Source organism: Ammospiza caudacuta, chromosome 3 (assembly GCF_027887145.1).
Source record: "Ammospiza caudacuta isolate bAmmCau1 chromosome 3, bAmmCau1.pri, whole genome shotgun sequence".
Taxonomy (NCBI): domain Eukaryota; kingdom Metazoa; phylum Chordata; class Aves; order Passeriformes; family Passerellidae; genus Ammospiza; species Ammospiza caudacuta.
Window position 1 is genome coordinate 79,379,911 of NC_080595.1, and position 16,244 is coordinate 79,396,154.

Genomic DNA, 16,244 nt, shown 5'->3' on the forward strand with positions numbered 1-16,244 from the left:
ATTTACACTTACAAGAAATCTAATTTTTAATTAAAAGGATGGTTTTAATTCTGCACCATCCATACTAGTCTTTCCCTGTTTGTCATTTCAGGCAAATGACAGAATTGTTAATATACTCAGAAAAGTTGCAGTGGTTTTAGCAGCTCATGTTGAGGCACAAGGCTTGTTTGCTAATCAGTGTAAGTAAAACACATTATTTGAAAATAGATTTACTCGGGAATGTGCTTCTTAAAGTATTAGGCACAATGCAGAATTAAGAATCTCTTTGTGTTTGCATCATTAAGAGGGCTAATGTGCTTGTCTATTAACACAGTTTTCCAGGCAGGCTCTTTTGCAGAAAAATGCCACAAACCCATTCTGCTCCGTATGCCTTAATGAATTGAGTCTTTAATTTGAAAGTATGTGCACTAACAAAATAATATCAGGAGGATTTTAAAAAAATGACACAGAATTAATTAAGAAAGAAAGGAGGCATTTTATTGAAATTTATACTTTTCAGTAACTCCTGCATACTTGCAGGTTAAGCTAATGTTTTGGAGAAAACCTTTTATTGTTCAATATTCAGTCTCCTCCTCCCTTAACTTGACTGTGAGAGCAGACATTGAAAAATTCCAGAGTTTAGCACCTTTCTAACCCGCCTTATGTTTAATTTATAGTCCAGTATAATGATTAAATATTTTTCCTTGGTCTTTCTGCTTACCAGTCTGTCTAGCTCTGTGGGATTGATTTCTTTTTATCATTGAGTGGAATAATTTACATTTGTATTTATGGAATGTCTTCTGGATAGTATCTCTAGTTTATTAAAGTATTTTGAATTACAATACTGTTTTCCAGAATATTTTAATTCCCTTCTAGCTTAGTGCATATTTTAAAAGGGTATTTTCTTCTTCTCTGCCTGTCACTAATTAAAAGTATTGAACAAAACCAGATCTATACAACAAATACTGTTTAAGAATACCATCATCTTTTTTTTGCCAGTAAACTGCTGACAGCTACTTTTTCAGATTTTCAGTGTTCTAGCAAATTTATGATAGTAAATAACATTTTGCTCATCTCCAGTGCTTTGTCCAAGTTCCCTCTGTATATTTTTTCAATTCTGCCCTATGGTTATGCAGGTGTATTGATTCCTGAGCCTCAGTTTTGTCTCTCTCGTTCATCCGAATAACCTGTTGTGTATTTTCTGCTAAGTTTCTTGCACTCCCTTATCCATTAAATCAAATTTCCAAGAGACCTGTCCTTCCAGGTACCTGAGAGTACTGAAACAGCTTTTGTGAAATCAGTTTAATTTGCTGTTTTCTCCTTGTTTAGTAACCTCCTCTATTTTTAATTTCTCATGTTTCCATCCTTATATTCGGTTAATTCTCCCCATAACTACCATAAAAGTCAGTAATAGCCTCTCAAAAGGACTTTTATTACTCCAGAAGCTTGTAGAGATGCATGGTTAATTAATGCTTCTGAAGCTTCTTGCCCCATTCTGTTACTTGTATGCCTCCATACTTCAGCAGAACCTTCTTAAGCACTTGCCTGGGTTATGTGGTCTCTCAAGTTACTGTTTTGGGATGGTACCTGTTGTTTCTTTTTTTCCCCTCACCGAGACACACATAGAAGTTTTTGTTTTATCTTTTTCTGAAATTTTAAGTACATCTTAAAAGTATACATTATCCTCCAATTTATTTAAGGTGGATTTTGATTTTTTTTTTCTAGTGGAACTCTTGTTATCCATCAGCAGCTTTGTAATAGCCTTGTAATAGGTCAGCAAGTTTTCTTATTTTTGTAAGGAGATATTAAATAGGACCACTATGACAAATTTTTAAACTAAAAGCAGCAAATCCCTAGAAAGATCCACATTTCATTTCTAATTCCCCAAATCTTGAGCTGTTGGTAACTATTGCCAGCCATAGCTTTCATAATTCCACTAAGGTCAATATCTTTGATTGAATTAATTGTCCTTTTAGTATTTTAAGATATTCTTTACCTTCTTTTCCCTTTCCTAGGAAACCATACTTGTAAAGACTGCTCTGATCCATATCTTCTAAATTATTACCCTCCAAACCATACATACAAAATGGCAAAATGCATTATATCCTACATAGTGACACGTTCAGAGCAGATCACTGGGAAGTGTGCACAAAGAAATCCAGTCCCCAGTAGGATTTATGTTTGACTTACTAAGATTAGATGTGCTGTTTTGGCATTTATGTGTTAAAATGAGAAGTAAAGTAGAAAAAGAAAGCTAGCATGTAAAGACTTACTCCTGTTATCAACTGGCACAAGAAATAACTGTAAAATAAAATCACTTTGAGGAAAGTTTTTACCATAGTTGCCCAGAGAACTAGAATATGATGGTTCTCATCCTGTCTTTCAGACACTTGCATTGGATTTTCTGTGTGTATAATAAAAATACTCTGTATGGCATAGGCAGAAGACTGAATGATCAGCAGTCATTTATAGGTGGAAAGGACCAGAAACTTTTTGTTTTCTGTTTCTGAATTTTCACCCAAAAGTCCTGATTCTAATTCTTACCTGATCTAGCATAGATTTTTCACTTATTATATTCACAAATATTGAAACCAGATACCTTCTCATCATGTTCAGATGTTCACATCATTAGATTTCCAAAACTGAATGGATTCTAAGATGGCTTATTTCTTTTCCCACTGTGAATTTGGTGGGAGATGATGAGGACAAGAAAACTTTTTAAGAGGAAAATTGTAGTGTGGCTCTCTTACAAAGATATTGGAGGAACTAAGTAAAACTCCACTTGGAACAATATATAGTGATTTTATTTTGAAGGAAGAAACACACAAACTATCCAAACCTGTCCTGTGTCTTCTAAAGATGTCTCCCTGCTGTGAAAATTGATAGAGGCTCCATTTGTTGTGTACAGAGGAATTGTGTCCCTGGTTTGTGTAAAGCATCTGTTCAGACTAGGTTACTCTAGTTACTCTCTGCTCAGGCAGAAGGATCAAAGTGCAGCTTTCTTAAATTCAAATGTAATTTTACTCTAATTGCTTAATTGGATTCCATTCTACGTTTTTGTTGGTGTTTTGTTGTTTGTCTGGTTTGTGTTTTGTTTTGTTTTTTATTATGACATATGAATCAAAATCCAGATGTTTTGGATGCCTGGTTTTCATTCTTTCATGATGGCTGCTCTGACATTTTAGACTCTGAAAATATACAGGAGTTCTGTTCAAAGTAAATTCAGGTGTGAGGGTTGGCGTATAGAAAAATCCCCCTGCTGGACAGGTTTTAGGTTCATCTAAGGTGATTTTTTCTTTTTATACTTTTAATTTTAGAGAAACCACAAGCCAAGCTCTGTAATCCTTGAGGCTACAGGCATTAATGTTGGCCAACTCTTTAAACATTTTATGATTACTGAAAGACATGACTTTTGAAAGTCATTACAACCCATTTATTAAATCCCTTTGACTTGCATCACTTTTTTGTAGGTTTTAATTGTGTCCTGCAATCTGCATATCAGTTAACACCAAAAGCTCTTGGCTAGAAGTGTTCCTTAACTAGGAATTTTAATAAAATGTTTGTTCAAAGAGGGAATGATTCTTTTATCTTGAGTTATTTTCACCTTGAGCAACTTTCTTCTCTTATTCTACTTTTCACTTCTTTATAGCTGTTTTCTGGCTTTGAGTTTTGTTGGGGTTTCTTTTTGTCTGTTTATACTTACCTGCCTAAGGAATGTGTGGCGCTGATTTTTCTTTGCTTGTGTATAGGTTGCCAGTTAATGCTCTTTATGTATGTTATTTGTATTATGAAAACCTTATAAATCCAGTGTTAAAAGGCCAGCATTGGGGATAATTTCATTTTTCTGGAAAATGAATATGCCTTGCTTTCTGGAAAGAGTTTGGTTATGTTTTTGTATGTGCTTTTCTAGAGAATACTGTACATACTTCATTATCAAATATCTTTGGAGGTTTTGTGCAATTATCACCTCAACACAAATGTATGGTGACTATTTTTACTTTTTTCTTAGTATAACTGTACATTTTTAAACTTATTTTTAGAATAAAAATAAGTTGAAAATACTGTAGAGAAGTAATACCATTTTTGCAAACTGATTGTATTTGCAGAACTGAGACTAAATATCAGTTATATATTAAATATATTAAATATCAGGTGTTATGTTTTTCTTTATCAATGCAACTGCCATTTATAAGATTTAAACACTTAGCAGTAAAACAGCTGAAGACAGTAATAATACCATATCCATGCAAATATTCTCAACTTTAAGAAAATTGAAGAGATTATTGAAAAGAAACCTACTGTGGAATTTGATGGGAAGAAGTAATAAAAACATAGAATCATTTAGGTTGGAAAAGATCTCTGAGTTCATTGAGTTCAGATGTTGATCTGATCCTGCCAAACCCACCATGTCCCTGAGCACGACATCTACAAGTCTTTTAAATACCTCCAGAGATGTTGGCTTACCCACTTCCCCTGGCAGCTTGTGCCAGTGCTTGACTGCCCTCTCAGAAAAGAAATTTTTCCTAATATCCAATCTAAACCTCCCTGGTGCAACTTAAGGCCAGTTTCCTCTTGTCTTATTGTCCGTCACCACTTTGCTGGTCCTGCCGGCCACTCTGGGCCCAGCCTGGCTCATGCTCAGCTGCTGCTGACCAGCACCCCCAGGTTGTTTTCCTCTTGGCCACTTTCCAGCTGCTCTTCCCCAACCTGTAGCACTGCAGGGGTTGTTGTGACCCAAGGGCAGGACCCAGCATTGGCCTTGTTGAACCTCACACCATTGGCCTCAGCATCAGTCCAGCCTGTCCAGATCCCCCTGCAGAGCCTTCCTGCCCTCCAGCAGGTCAGCACTCCTGCCCAACTTGGTGTTGTCTGTGAACTGACTGAGAGTTGATCACAGAATCATTGAGGTTGGAAAAGAGCTCCAAGATTATCGAGTCCAACCTCTGATTGAGCACCATCATGCCAACTAGTGCCAAGTACCATATCCAGTTGTTTCTTGAACACTTTTGGAGTGGTGACTCCACCACCTCCCTGGCCAGTCTGTTCCTGTGTTTAACCACTCTTTCCTTGAGGAAATCCTTCCTGGTATCCAACGTGGGCCTCCACTGGTGTAGCTCGAGGCCATGTCCTGTCATCCTGACACCAGTTGTCTGGGAGAAGAGACCAAAAGACCAAACCCCCCTGCCTCCAGCCATCTTTCAGGTGGTTGTTCAGAGCGTTAAGGTCTCCACTGAGCCTCCTTTTCTCCAGGCAAAGACCCCCAGCTCCCTCAGCCGCCCCTCATCAGACTTGTGTCCCAGAGCCTTCCCCAGCTCCCTGCCCTGCTCTGGACACGCTCCAGCCCCTCATGCCTTTCTTGTAGTGAGGGGCTCAGAACTGGACGCAGCACTTGAGGTGTGGCCTCACAACTACAAATCCAGGTCCCTGGTAAATATATTGACTGGGACTGGCCCCAGTACTGAGCCCTGGGGAACACCACTGGTGTCCAGCCACCATTTGGATCAAACTCCATTCACCACCATGTTTTTTTCACCCTGTGTACCTGTCCAGGCCATGAGCAGCCAGTTTCCCCAAGATAATTTTTTGAATCTTGCACTTCTGTTTCCTTACAAGCACTTAGACAAACTGTATGCGTGAATATCACAGTGATTTGAAATCATACTTTTGATCTGAGAGGTCTTGAGTTTTATCAGATTCTGGTATATTTTTGAAGCCGCAATTAATTATTCATGCAGTAAGGTCAGTTCCAGTATCTTAATGATGCTGATGTGCTTAGTACATTTCCCTCAGACTGTGGACTGGATGCCTCCTGTCTCTACCCACTTAGGTGTGCCACTAGAAGTCATCATTCTGAATCATCCATTGCCACTCCTGAGCTTGAGAGCCTTTCTCCTGAAACTCCCAGTGGAGCTGCTCATGAAAACATGCAGAAGCCTTGCTTTCGTTAGGATGATCTAAATGGGGTTAAGCAGTAGGTATTTGCTGATCCAGCTCATTTTGACAAAAGCCTTTCAGACCATGTTTATGTGAGCAGACAGATTTAGGAAATATTATCTGGCAAAGGAGCACTGATGAGCTGCAAAGGCTTGAGCTGGTGAATGTGTCCTTTTTCACTAACACAAAGTTTTAAAGCTTTGTCTCTCTGTTAAATCTTCAGTGTGCTGCAGTGCTGCTGCTGGTTTTGGATTGATACTGATTAAATTAGTCCTGTAAGAGAAGAAATCAATCAGTACTTCTCTAGCAGTTTGTATAGTACTGTAGCTGTTACTTGAAAGGGGTACAAAACTCCACACTTGAGAATTGGGTAGTTGCTTAAAACAGTGTAAACCAAAATTTTAAAGAAGTGTTGAATAACATGATATTCAGTCTTCAGTTAGTAATACGCAGTTTGGGAACACTTACTGTATTTTCAAAAGTGGATTTAAGCATATAATAGATATATTTCAATATACTTTCAGTACATGTATGTAAAATCCGTGGCAGATTTGTGGGGTTGAATTCTGATTTTTTTGGGGGAGATAGTATTTTATATATCACAATTCAGAAATAAACTGATTGCTTTAGTGGGGTAGAAGGAATTTATTTTCCCATACAAGGTAATACCTCTAGAACATGGAAACTAAATCAGTGGAATCTTAGGAACACAGTTATTTGTTGAAAAAGCAGCCTGTGATATTTTGTTCAAAGCTCAAGTTTTAAAACCCACTACTGGATAATGGTAAATAAAATGCAAAATGCTAAATGTACCTTCCTGTTCATTGCTGGATTATGGTTTATTTATGTCTCTGTGCTACTAATTAAATGTTGAGCATCAAAAATTAAGCAATGAGCTTTAAAATGTCAACAATAGCTTAAAAACTATTTTCTATATGCTTACATAATATCTTAGGGTAAGCTTTAATGGTTTGGAAAACAATAGGGAAAAATGCAGACATCGTTGTCAACATGTCATAGTTTTTAAAGCATAGTTACAAGTTGGAATTTTAAGAGATTCAAACACTAAGGAGAAGCTGCTAGCATTTAGTGGTGCAGCATCAGCAATATTTTTATATATGCATTGAGTCTCAGTTCAACATTTAAACTGATTTTACAGTAAGTAAAATAAAATGCTTTCCGGTTTAATGAAATAGGGTTTTATGCTACTATGTTAAACCTTTATGATTTGCTTCTGTACATCAGCTGTTATTTGCATTTCTCTTGCAATCACAGGATATATATATAGACCTGCTCAGAATGTGTGCTGTTAGTTACTTTGAAATCTCATTAAAATTATCCTGGAGGTGGCTTTCAGTTCCTGAGGTTTGGAATATGTTATTAGAGTTTTTGAGGAAAGACAGTTTGAAAGAGCCAAGTACTGGGAAGCAGCAGGCTATGCAGAATAAAATAATACAGTTTGAGGCAAAGATTTGCATTTTATTAGCACTTCCTTTAAGTTTTGCCTTTTAATTTGAAACTAAAATTTAGTGTTGAATGATGAATTACACTTGAAAGTGTAAGTTTCATGGAACCAGATGTTGCTTTTAGTTTCGTTTTTTAGGAAACCATTAAGAAATAATATAAAAAATAATTAAAACGTGTTTAGCAGCTGCCTCAACCATGTTTTTCTGGATGTTGATGTTGAATACGACTATTTTTGGGGTTGGTGTGCTTTGAAAATGGGTGGTGTCAAACCAGAGCCTCCAGGATCACTGGAAAATGTCACCTGCATGAACATGTGTGAGTATAATAAGTTAGTGGTAGGCTTCTGTTCCATACTTGTGACCTGAATAGCTGGATCAGTTTCCACACAGGGATTGAAGGAGAGGGAATAATGTAAAAAACAAGCTAGGAAATGTAACAAAAGTTCTGGAAAAGCACTCAGAAATCTCCCAAGCCGAGATGTGCTGTACTTGTTTAAGAAGGATCAGAGGCAGATCTTGGGCACATGACCCCAAGCGACTCCATGCAAATGAGGGAGCGTATCCTCAGGTTTTTGGCACAAAGGCTTCCTCGCTGTTCGAAGCATGCTATCAGCTAAACCAGTTCTGGATGCAGTGCAAGCTTTGGCAGCAGAAGAAATGCTTGGGTACTCTCTGAAGATTGAAGGCGATGAGGTAAGTTATGGCTTAAAAAGAGTTGAAGGTGAAGAATCCAAGCTGAATCAGTCATGTCAATTGTGATGCTATTACATAATTTTTTTTTCCAAGGTTATGAAAAGGAAAATAAATGTGTGTACTTTATCGTGTTTCTCCTAGCTGATGCTGATAAAATGTATTATACCAGTGTGATGAAAATATTAAATTATTGAAGATAGAAGTTTTTAACACTGTATAAAATTTATTTTGCTCTGTTTGCATGTTTTTCCCCTTTGTAGGCTAATCAGAAAGTCAAACTCGGTGTATAAGGTGCTGATTTTGTTCTGAGAGTAAAAGTGTAAATATTTTTCCTGCATGTAATGAATGTAACTTTATGAATAATGGAAAATGTTTCTTTGTGTTTCAATTTTGTATATGCAAGATGTTGCTAATTAGGAAGAGCTTGACAGTCTGCTCACTGGATTTGTTCTGGAGAGAAAACTTTGAAGATGTATTTAATGCAAAACAAAGCCATTTATTTAACAAAAGCCTTGCTTACATGAAACTGCATGTTCTGAACAGACTATTGATTAAATTTATATCATTTTATGTTATGACTGTGGCTGCTTTGAAATCTCCAAGCCTCACATTACTTTCCTAGGTTTTACTAATGTAGAAATACATCCTTTATATGCACATAGAAATTGGGGTTGATGATTCTTTTCCTACTGTAATGCTTGTGGGAAAACTTGAAAAAAGCTTTTTGTCCTTATGTGGAGTATCAGCCATGTACATGCTTAGAATAATTTTTTGTGGTCTGATTTCTTAAGTGGGAAAAGAGTTAAACTGAATCACAGATGAACATCAGATGTGATCCCCAAGAGCCGTGGTTTAAAGTAATGAGAATATTTCTCTTTGAGGCAAAAATCAGTTTTCAATCTGTGTTTTAAATCTAAAATTACATTTTTCTACATCCCTCCAGGCAGATCTCTTTATCCTGATACGTGCTTTTCATGGTTTAATTTTTCTGTCTTCTGAGAGCAAGTTTAAGTTTGACCAAGAAAGCTCTTCTTCTACACGGTGTTAGAATAACTTACCTTCTAAAGACTGTACTGGCAAAAGAACCTTTTTTCAAATCTCTTTCCTTTTTATCTTCTGTGGAGACTTGCTTTTTTAAGAACTAGTCACTTTTCCTTTTGGAAGTTGTTCATAACTTGAAATGCAAAGAATTCCAAGATGATAAAAGATAGGAGTAACAGATAAAAAATAAGGTTCAAACCTCCCCTTTTTACTCTCTTTTTTTTTTTTTTTGAAATGCATGCTTACACTTTTAAAAGCTAAAAAGCTTTTTAGCTGTCCTTTTTGATAGAATTTTGTAGTAAACTTGTTATAAATCTTACTGACTGGAAACAACTAGATTTTTTTTTTCCTTATAGTGAGTTATTTTCTTAAAATGACATGGATTTTTGCTTAAGATCTAAGACAAGTTAAGATGTCAGTTTTTAATTTGAAATGGTTTTAAGTAATCTGGAGTCCAGCAATTTAGGGAATTAACAAATAGAGATATAGCTCTGAGTTTATTTCTCTTGCTAAGTGAATAAATTCATAAATATCTGTTTATACAGTAGGATGTTATCCTGATGTTTAAATTCCAATTTGTCAAACAGAATTATTTCTGTGTTTATCTGAGGTCTTCCTCTTCTTGCATAAATATCACAGAATTGACCATCAAAATGTTTCTCATGGTCCAGAACTTGCCAAAATGTTGATTTTATGATGCAGACTGTGTCAAGCTCTTAACTGTAGTATTCTGAGTTTACATGTATAACTGTTTATGATTTTGTTGCATTTACTAGGTTTGCTGGGATGGGTAATCTTCTTAAGGTCCTTACCAGGGAAATTGAAAACTATCCACATTTTTTCCTGGATTTTGAAAGTAAGTTCAAACAATTACAAGACGATGAGAAAATCTTTTCCTTGACTTAGCAGCAAACTGAGGAAAAACTTTTAAAATCTGATTGCTTACAGTGTGTATTTTCCAGCACAACCAGTCTGTCCAAGTCCTTGTCTCTAAAATAATTTGTTCACTCAGGACTCCTTTTCTCTTCCTTTTCTATTTTTCAGGAACCAAATGGGAAATCTTTTAAAAGTTCTCACTTGCACAGAGCTTGATCAGGGGCCAAATTTTTTCCTTGACTTTGAAAGTGAGCAAAGCTTCTTGCCTGGCTTGCCTTCTTTGCTTATTTTCTAATAAACTGCATGTGCTTATGCATCATAAAGCAATTCAAAAGGGATTTGCAAACAAATCAAATTACACTTCAGTAGAATATTACTTTCTGATATTTATAAAACCATACAAAATTACTTTATTCTGAGCAGAGAAAAGGGCAGAGAGGCAGATATGCAAGTAAAACCCTATCTTGAATTAAATTCAAAACATTTATGAACCATTGTTAAACTTACATATGAATGAACTCAACCTCAGCTTTCTTTAACAAATCAGGGTTAAAAAAATTATGATTCTTTCTTGAATAGAAATACATGTGGAAATAAAAAGCTGGGGAAAAAAGCAATGGAGGTGGAACTATTTTTGCTTGGTTTGGTGATGATTTAGCTGGGTTTATAGTTTCTAAAAAATAGTGAAATGGTCAAAGTGTATGTGCTTGATTGCATCTCTCTAAATGATTATCAGTTATCAGGCATGGTTATCAGTTGCAGAACAGTGTTTCCCATTCCAGTTCTCTTGTCACATCCATATTTGATCCAAAGCTGTTTTCGCTTTTGCTGACTACAGTTTCCCTGCATCTACTTCTAGACAGTGTCACCAAATCCTTTAATATGGGTTAAATCTGTCTTCACCACATACATGAAATGTATTTTATTTGAAACACACAGTTTGTGACGTTTTCTCTCTTAATACCTCTGTTCTAAAAAGAAAAAAAAAATAACCCAACCAAAAAGTTTTGAGAAAATCTAGTGTTTTTAAAATATTTTCCTTTTGTAGCATGGTTTAAAAGAGCATTTCAGGTGATTAGACACATATTTTGTCATCTTGAAATAGTTTTGTTCTTTAATAATTTATTCCTGAATTATTTTCTGAAAGAAGTAACTGGCATGTTATAAGCATGTTTAAATCTGATGAAATTGTTCAAACATGCATTCTTAGATGAGAGCTAGAATGTATGACTAGAACTGTGCACAAACCTTAATCTTCTCATCTAGAGCTTAATTACCTCATTATGAAAAATTAGTTTTAAAATATGAAAAAAAAGTTAATTGGTTAGTTTGGGTTTAGGAGGAGCCCTATCCCTTCTTCTCTGTCTATATAATTTGTAAAACTTTGCTGTCACCCCAGGATGTCAAACCTCTATCTAAATCACCACTTAATTTTTTTCGACCAAACTTTTGAGGGCCTTGGCAGTGCTCTGTGGCTTTGCCAAGCTATTGTGAAAACTTTCAGCTGCCCTGAGCTTACAGGTTTAATCAGCCCCATTGTGTCCTTGTTGGCGAGCAAGTGTTCCTGACCCAGGCTGCAGGCTTGGCAGGAAACAGCTGCCCTGGCAGTGGGGAGCCTTGGTAGAGGGGGTGGTGAGAGGGGGAAATACCAAATTTGTTGCCTTGGCAGTGAAGGTTGTTTTTCTTTCCAAAAGCACGTGGCCAAGAACTGAATGAAGTACCCTGTCCCACAGGAGGTGCCAGTGGTTAGGGCACACTAGTCAGGCACACCTACCTGGAGAGGAACAAAACTGTCAACTCCAAATTTCAGAGAATTTCATGCTTGTAAGTGAAAGTTTAAAAGTTTTTCTCACAAAGTACAGTCCCAGAGGTTTTTAGTGGCACAAAAATCTGTTGTGGCTCAAAGGGATGTGACTAAAAAAAGGGCTGTAGTTTTGTGCTTTGGTCTCCTGTAGCTGGCTATTGTACAGTGAAAAAGGACACTCTGAGTGAGTGGACATGGAGCAGAGTCTGGTGTGGCCTTGCTGGACGTGTGGCTTTGAGCTCATGGGCGAACATGGTCACTACACTTGGCCATTCAGAGGATGACAGGTGTGCTGAGCTGATGTGTTTACTGTATTCATTATTTGCATCAGCATCTTGCTTTTTCATTTCTGTGGGTTTTTTCATTAGCTGTCCACTAAAAAAAAAACAGAAAAAAGAAAAAGTTTTACATCGTCTCTTTTCCCCTATTTTCATGCTGGTGTCCACATTGTCACTTGCAATTCTTTTTGACACCTAACATTATTCTTCAAACTCGAAATCAAGTTTTGCAACTCCATGGTCATACTTGAAAAAACTTGAATCCAGCATTAATTTCACTTAATGTTGTATAGCAAATGCAGTTCTGTTTGCTCCCCAGTACTCATTTTAGAGTTGGGCAGTTATGCTGGGTCTGTGTGGAGAATAACATTCTCCATGCAGGTGGAAAGACCTTTTCTTTAAAGGGGTATTGCAGAATTAATGCATTCAGCCAAATTACTCTTTTTTAAGGTCTACTGAAAGGTTTAAATAGAGAAAAATAATTTCATCCTTATTAGAAAGTGCACCATTTTGCTTTTTACACTTGGATCTTGATGGGAGTATTTTTAATCAAGCTACTATCTCTTGGTTTGATTATATATCATTTACTTTACCTTAATTCCTTCTTAGTGCTCAGCTTGAAAGTCATGTTAGGAAAAGTGAGTGCCTGGCAAATCTTGACAGTGGCAAGTCTTGAGAGTCTGTGGCTTTCGGGATTTCACATCAAATTCTCTTGAAATGGATTTGTCAGTTTTGTCAGTTCAAGAGCTGTTTTGTACTTCAAATGTTGACCTTAATTAAATTAGTTGCAGATAAATTATTTCTGGGTATTTGAGTTCTTTCTCTACCATCTTAAAATTGCTCTTTTTTGCAGAAAATTTGTTGTCAAATCACTGCCATTTCAGGCAAAGTAAACAAATAATTCCACATGAATTCTTGGAAATAATTTGAAAGTTGAGGCAACAATTTAACTTGAATCTAAAAGACTATGCTTATAGATTATTCAAAGATGTCCTTAAGTGACACCTACAGTTCCATCCTCTCCTCAAATACTTTTTATAAGATGTTTTTTATCCTTAATGTGAGCAGGTTCTTTTTTTTTTTTTTACTCTTAGCTAGGTGGATTTCACTTGAGCCTAGTTAAATCTATCTCATCCCCTCCAAGAATCTTATTTTCTAGGATTCCCCATATCCCCAGAAAGATTAATGAAATTTTCAGTTATTATTCATGTACCATTAAAATGGTCTATTATTAGAATGTGTCTGGCAGCAGAGCAACTGCCCACTTTTCACATAATAGGCTATTAATTAATACTCTTGTTGCTCAGGCAGCAAGGCTGAGGATATAATCTGGGTCCAGCCTGTGGGAGGTTGCACTCAGTTCCTGAGCTGTGGAATGCCCTGAGGCAGAAACTGCTGCTCAGCCAGAGAGGTGCTGTGTGTCCATCCCCCATCCACCACAGAGCTGAACCCAGGCACTGATCTCCCTGGCACAGCACCCTGCCTGGAGCCAGAATTAACAGTTTTGTGAGCTTCACTTTATTCTAGCTAGTACAGACAGAACGAAATTCAAAAATCCCGTGTAGCCTGGATAGGGTACAGTTTCTATCCAGTGCTGGGGATTCGTTAATGTATGGAGTGGAGCAGGTTCTGGTACCCTCAAAAGTGCATTACTCACTGTAATTATAATGCCTTTGCTCATTTCTGAGCTTTTCTTTTAATTTTGTCCCAGATTGGTATGGAAAAAATCATTGTCATGGTGACAAAATCTGAAATAGGACTTCAGCATTATGCAGTTAAATACGTATACTGCACTCTAACTTGCTGACTGAGGAATTATTTGCCATGCTCAGCAGTGAAAGCTGAAAGCAGAACCCATGAAAGCTCTTGTTTAACTCACTTTCTTTTGCTATGCTGTGGAGGCCAGAAGGGCATGGTATTTTTACAACAAATATGATTCTACATTCACTGTAATGGAAGAACTAACCAGCCTCAGTAGGAATCTTCTTAACTACCGAAGGGGTGGAATAAAGTTCTCAGATTCAGAAAGGGTGTGTGAGTTGGAAGTGCTTCTTGTAGTCCTGTTGCTAGTACTCTTCATAGTACTGTTCTTTCTTCATAAAAATTGATTACTGAAGTATTTTTGTACTTCATTTGGTATTGGTAAAGGCATCACATCCTTTCTATATTTAGTCTTATCCTATGAATACTAATGTTTTACCTATCTAGAAGTTTCTGTGTTTCTAATGCACATCTGGTGAAGGATGAGGTAGATAACTAACCCTAACTAACTCTGTTAGGAGGGTTTTTCTGAAACAAATGACAGGTATTTTGCTAAGAAAATAATCATGACCCCACTTTCATGCCCCAGCATTCACCTGAAATTCTTAATGCATCCACAAATGAACTGTAGTCGCTCCAGGTTTCCTCTTGTTCTTTCTGAAGTCTGAAGTTCCATCCAAAACATGGCATAGGCCATGTGTAAATGTGAAAAAGAGCATGTGTTCATTGGAGTGGATGAATTACCATGTCCTGGTTATTTCTGATGAGCCAGTGGAAGTGTATTTCTTTCCAGATTTATAATTTTCAAATTTTGCTGGTAGAATCTGTATATGGGAGATTCAGGCCTCATCTGACTCTTGCATTAATTTGATACAGGATTCATGTAGGTGTTTGGTTTAGGGTTCACATCAGAAACATCTGTCCAAAGGGAGGTAAAAGGGTTTTCTATTTTGTCTAAAGACAGAATGCTCTGATTGCTAATCCTGAGCATTCTAAAAACTCAGCCTTGAAATGCAGTGAATCTGGCCATTATGGTAACTTGCTACTGAGGGGGTTTGCATTCACATGGGTTGGCCAGTGGGAGTGGTTTCAGTTATAAATGGGCTCCGGTTTCTGAAGCTCTTGCTGCTTCTCTGGCAGTGTGGGGATAAGAGGTGAGCACGGCCAACCAGTGATTCCACACCATGGTTCAGGACTGGCATTGTTTAATTCAGAGCAGAGAAACAAGCTTTGGTTTCATTGACATAGCAAGTCAGTTCTAAAAGTCAAAATATGTCATGAAGAAGTCTCAATTCCTTTTAGTTGTTGCTGCTGCTATTATTATTGTTGTTGTTGACAGTAAGATGAAATTGTTTTCAAAGTGATCCATTTCAGTTATTTTAGTGGACCATTTTTGGCAGGATCTTCTTGTAAAATCCCTTTTGAAAAATGGCCATGGTCTTATCAGAACATCTGTTTGCATAACTTCTATTTCACAAATAAATGCATGTTTAAAAAAAAAAAGAAGCCTGAATCATCCTCTGTACCTTTCTTTTTAAGCTAAATACTTCCAACATAAATGTAAACTGCTTCTGCAAGTGCAAGCTAAGCCTGCTGCTCTGGAGCCTTTGCAGCCCTCTTCCTCTCCCTTCCCTTTCTTTCCCTCTTCCACACACCTACCTGGCTCTTGCTCCTACTCTATCTCCAGGTGCTGGGATACTACAGAAAGCTCAATGAGTTTCAAATATTCCTCCTTCCACCAACTTCTAAAAGATGAATTGGGAACTTTTGAAAAAGACTTACAATAAAAGATGTTACTAAAGGCCTTTTTGAAGTCTTAAAGTGCTGGGCAGTCTATAGCATTTGCATCCCCCTTAAGCACTAGTACTTTTAAAGCAAATAAGTTGTAAAAATTAACATAGAAGTACCTTGTTAACCAACAAGGTTAAACAAGATGCTTCAGGTTACCTGCACATGCAAATTTGACATTCATGAACTGCACTAACAAGTTATTTATTCTTTTTTGTGTTAGTATTCACTGAAATGTTATTTTCATTATCTTAACTAATAAAATATAAATACTGATTTTTATGTGACTCCCACCTTCCCCTGCTCTGTTGTTGTATGGTGTGAAACTTTCTCAGGATCACTGCTTTCCTCATTAAAGTCAGAAGAGTTTTCTGTTTTGCTTCTTTATCACAAGATGGTAAACCCCTTACGGTGTGTACCTGAGATTTCTTGCAGCTTGAGGAAAGAACCAGTCTGGAACACTGTAAATTTAAAGTGAGTGATGGGTCAGTTCAACAGCCACATCCCAGATGGGATCTTCCTGTGGGGAGTTTTTCCCTTTGGTGCTCCTTTCCCTCACTTTTTGAAGGATAGTGGAATTTTTTAGCTAGATGAAATATTTTGACTATAAAACCCAGCTAAGTA

At 36.9% G+C, this 16,244-nt stretch overlaps 1 protein-coding gene across 4 annotated transcripts in view; it reads left to right on the forward strand.

The window, feature by feature from the left end:
* The window catches only part of CYRIA (CYFIP related Rac1 interactor A), a 56,170-nt gene that overhangs the window by 26,796 nt on the left and 13,130 nt on the right, over positions 1–16,244 (forward strand). The window contains exons 1-3 of one of the 4 annotated variants that reach the window (XM_058800835.1): positions 8,041–8,072; positions 9,890–9,969; positions 10,158–10,237. In XM_058800835.1, coding sequence (XP_058656818.1) covers positions 10,165–10,237 — 73 coding nt within the window. In that variant the 5' untranslated portion in view covers positions 8,041–8,072; positions 9,890–9,969; positions 10,158–10,164. Of the gene's footprint in view, positions 1–120; positions 180–8,040; positions 8,073–9,889; positions 9,970–10,157; positions 10,238–16,244 lie in introns of those variants that run through there. The other 3 variants (XM_058800837.1, XM_058800836.1, XM_058800834.1) reach the window with 3 other exon arrangements.